Source organism: Etheostoma cragini, unplaced genomic scaffold (assembly GCF_013103735.1).
Source record: "Etheostoma cragini isolate CJK2018 unplaced genomic scaffold, CSU_Ecrag_1.0 ScbMSFa_353, whole genome shotgun sequence".
Lineage (NCBI taxonomy): Eukaryota > Metazoa > Chordata > Actinopteri > Perciformes > Percidae > Etheostoma > Etheostoma cragini.
Genome location: NW_023267808.1, coordinates 1,238 through 3,425, shown reverse-complemented (window position 1 = coordinate 3,425; position 2,188 = coordinate 1,238). Strand labels below are relative to the sequence as shown.

Genomic DNA, 2,188 nt, shown 5'->3' with positions numbered 1-2,188 from the left:
TCTGATAGATCTCTAATACTCTCTGATAGATCTCTAATACTCTCTGATAGATCTCTAGTACTCTCTGATAGATCTCTAGTACTCTCTGATAGATCTCTAGTACTCTCTGATAGATCTCTAATACTCTGATATATCTCTAATACTCTGATATATCTCTAATACTCTCTGATAGATCTCTAATACTCTGATAGATCTCTAATACTCTCTGATAGATCTCTAATACTCTGATAGATCTCTAATACTCTGATAGATCTCTAATACTCTCTGATAGATCTCTAGTACTCTCTGATCTCTAATACTCTCTGAGAGATCTCTAGTTCTCTCTGATAGATCTCTAGTACTCTCTGATAGATCTCTAATACTCTCTTAGATCTCTAGTACTCTCTGATAGATCTCTAATACTCACTGATAGATCTCTAGTACTCTCTGATAGATCTCTAGTAGTCTCTGATAGATCTCTAATACTCTCTGATAGATCTCTAGTTCTCTCTGATAGATCTCTAATACTCTCTTAGATCTCTAATACTCTCTGATAGATCTCTAATACTCACTGATAGATCTCTAGTACTCTCTGATAGATCTCTAGTAGTCTCTGATAGATCTCTAGTACTCTCTGATAAATCTCTAATACTCTCTGATAGATCTCTAGTACTCACTGATAGATCTCTAGTACTCTCTGATAAATCTCTAATACTCTCTGATAGATCTCTAGTACTCTGATAGATCTCTAGTTCTCTCTGATAGATCTCTTATACTCACTGATAGATCTCTAGTACTCTCTGGTAGATCTCTAGTACTCACTGATAGATCTCAAATACTCTCTTAGATCTCTAGTCCTCTCTGATAGATCTCTAATACTCACTGATAGATCTCTAGTACTCTCTGATAGATCTCTAATACTCTCTGATAGATATCTAGTTCTCTCTGATAGATCTCTAGTACTCTCTGGTAGATCTCTAGTTCTCTCTGATAGATCTCTAGTTCTCTCTGATAGATCTCTAGTACTCTCTGATAGATCTCTAGTACTCTCTGATCTCTAGTACTCTCTGATAGATCTCTAGTACTCTCTGGTAGATCTCTAGTACTCTCTGATAGATCTCTAGTACTCTCTGATAGATCTCTAATACTCTCTGATAGATCTCTAATACTCTCTTAGATCTCTAGTAATCTCTGATAGATCTCTAATACTCTCTGATAGATCTCTAGTTCTCTTTGATAGAGCTCTAATACTCTGATAGATCTCTAGTTCTCTCTGATAGATCTCTAGTACTCTCTGATAGATCTCTAGTACTCTCTGATAGATCTCTAATACTCTCTGATAGATCTCTAATACTCTCTTAGATCTCTAGTAATCTCTGATAGATCTCTAGTTCTCTCTGATAGAGCTCTAGTACTCTCTGATAGATCTCTAGTTCTCTCTGATAGATCTCTAGTACTCTCTGATAGATCTCTAATACTCTGATAGATCTCTAGTTCTCTCTGATAGATCTCTAGTTCTCTCTGATAGATCTCTAATACTCTCTGATAGATCTCTAATACTCTCTTAGATCTCTAGTAATCTCTGATAGATCTCTAGTTCTCTCTGATAGAATTCTAGTACTCTCTGATAGATCTCTAGTTCTCTCTGATAGATCTCTAGTACTCTATTAGATCTCTAATACTCTCTGATAGATCTCTAGTTCTCTCTGATAGATCTCTAGTACTCTCTGATAGATCTCTAATACTCTCTGGTAGATCTCTAATACTCTCTGATAGATCTCTAGTACTCTCTGATAGATCTCTAATACTCTCTGATAGATCTCTAGTACTCTCTGATATTTTTCTCTGATATATCTCTAATACTCTCTGATAGATCTCTAGTTCTCTCTGATAGATCTCTAGTACTCTCTGATAGATCTCTAATACTCTCTGGTAGATCTCTAATACTCTCTGATAGATCTCTAGTACTCTCTGATAGATCTCTAATACTCTCTGATATTTTTCTCTGTTAGATCTTGACGGGTGTCCGAACTGCGACTCTGTGTTTTCTTCCCTGGAGACGGAGCAGAGAGAAACATCCAGACTGATGAAGGAGAACAAAGCTCTGGTTAACGGCATCTTCCAGCTCCAGACCGAGGTACAGACACACACACACACACACACACACACACACACACACACACACACACACACACACACACACGCCCCT

The 2,188-nt window shown here is 37.1% G+C and overlaps 1 protein-coding gene across 1 annotated transcript in view; it reads left to right on the top strand.

The window, feature by feature from the left end:
• Positions 1–1,991: 1,991 nt before the first annotated feature.
• LOC117940865 (hyaluronan mediated motility receptor-like) overlaps positions 1,992–2,188 on the top strand; it is a gene marked incomplete at both ends in the record, with an annotated part of 1,265 nt that continues 1,068 nt past the window's right edge. The window contains one exon of the mRNA XM_034865987.1: positions 1,992–2,116. Within this exon, the coding sequence (XP_034721878.1) occupies positions 1,992–2,116 (125 nt within the window). The remainder of the gene's footprint in view (positions 2,117–2,188) is intronic.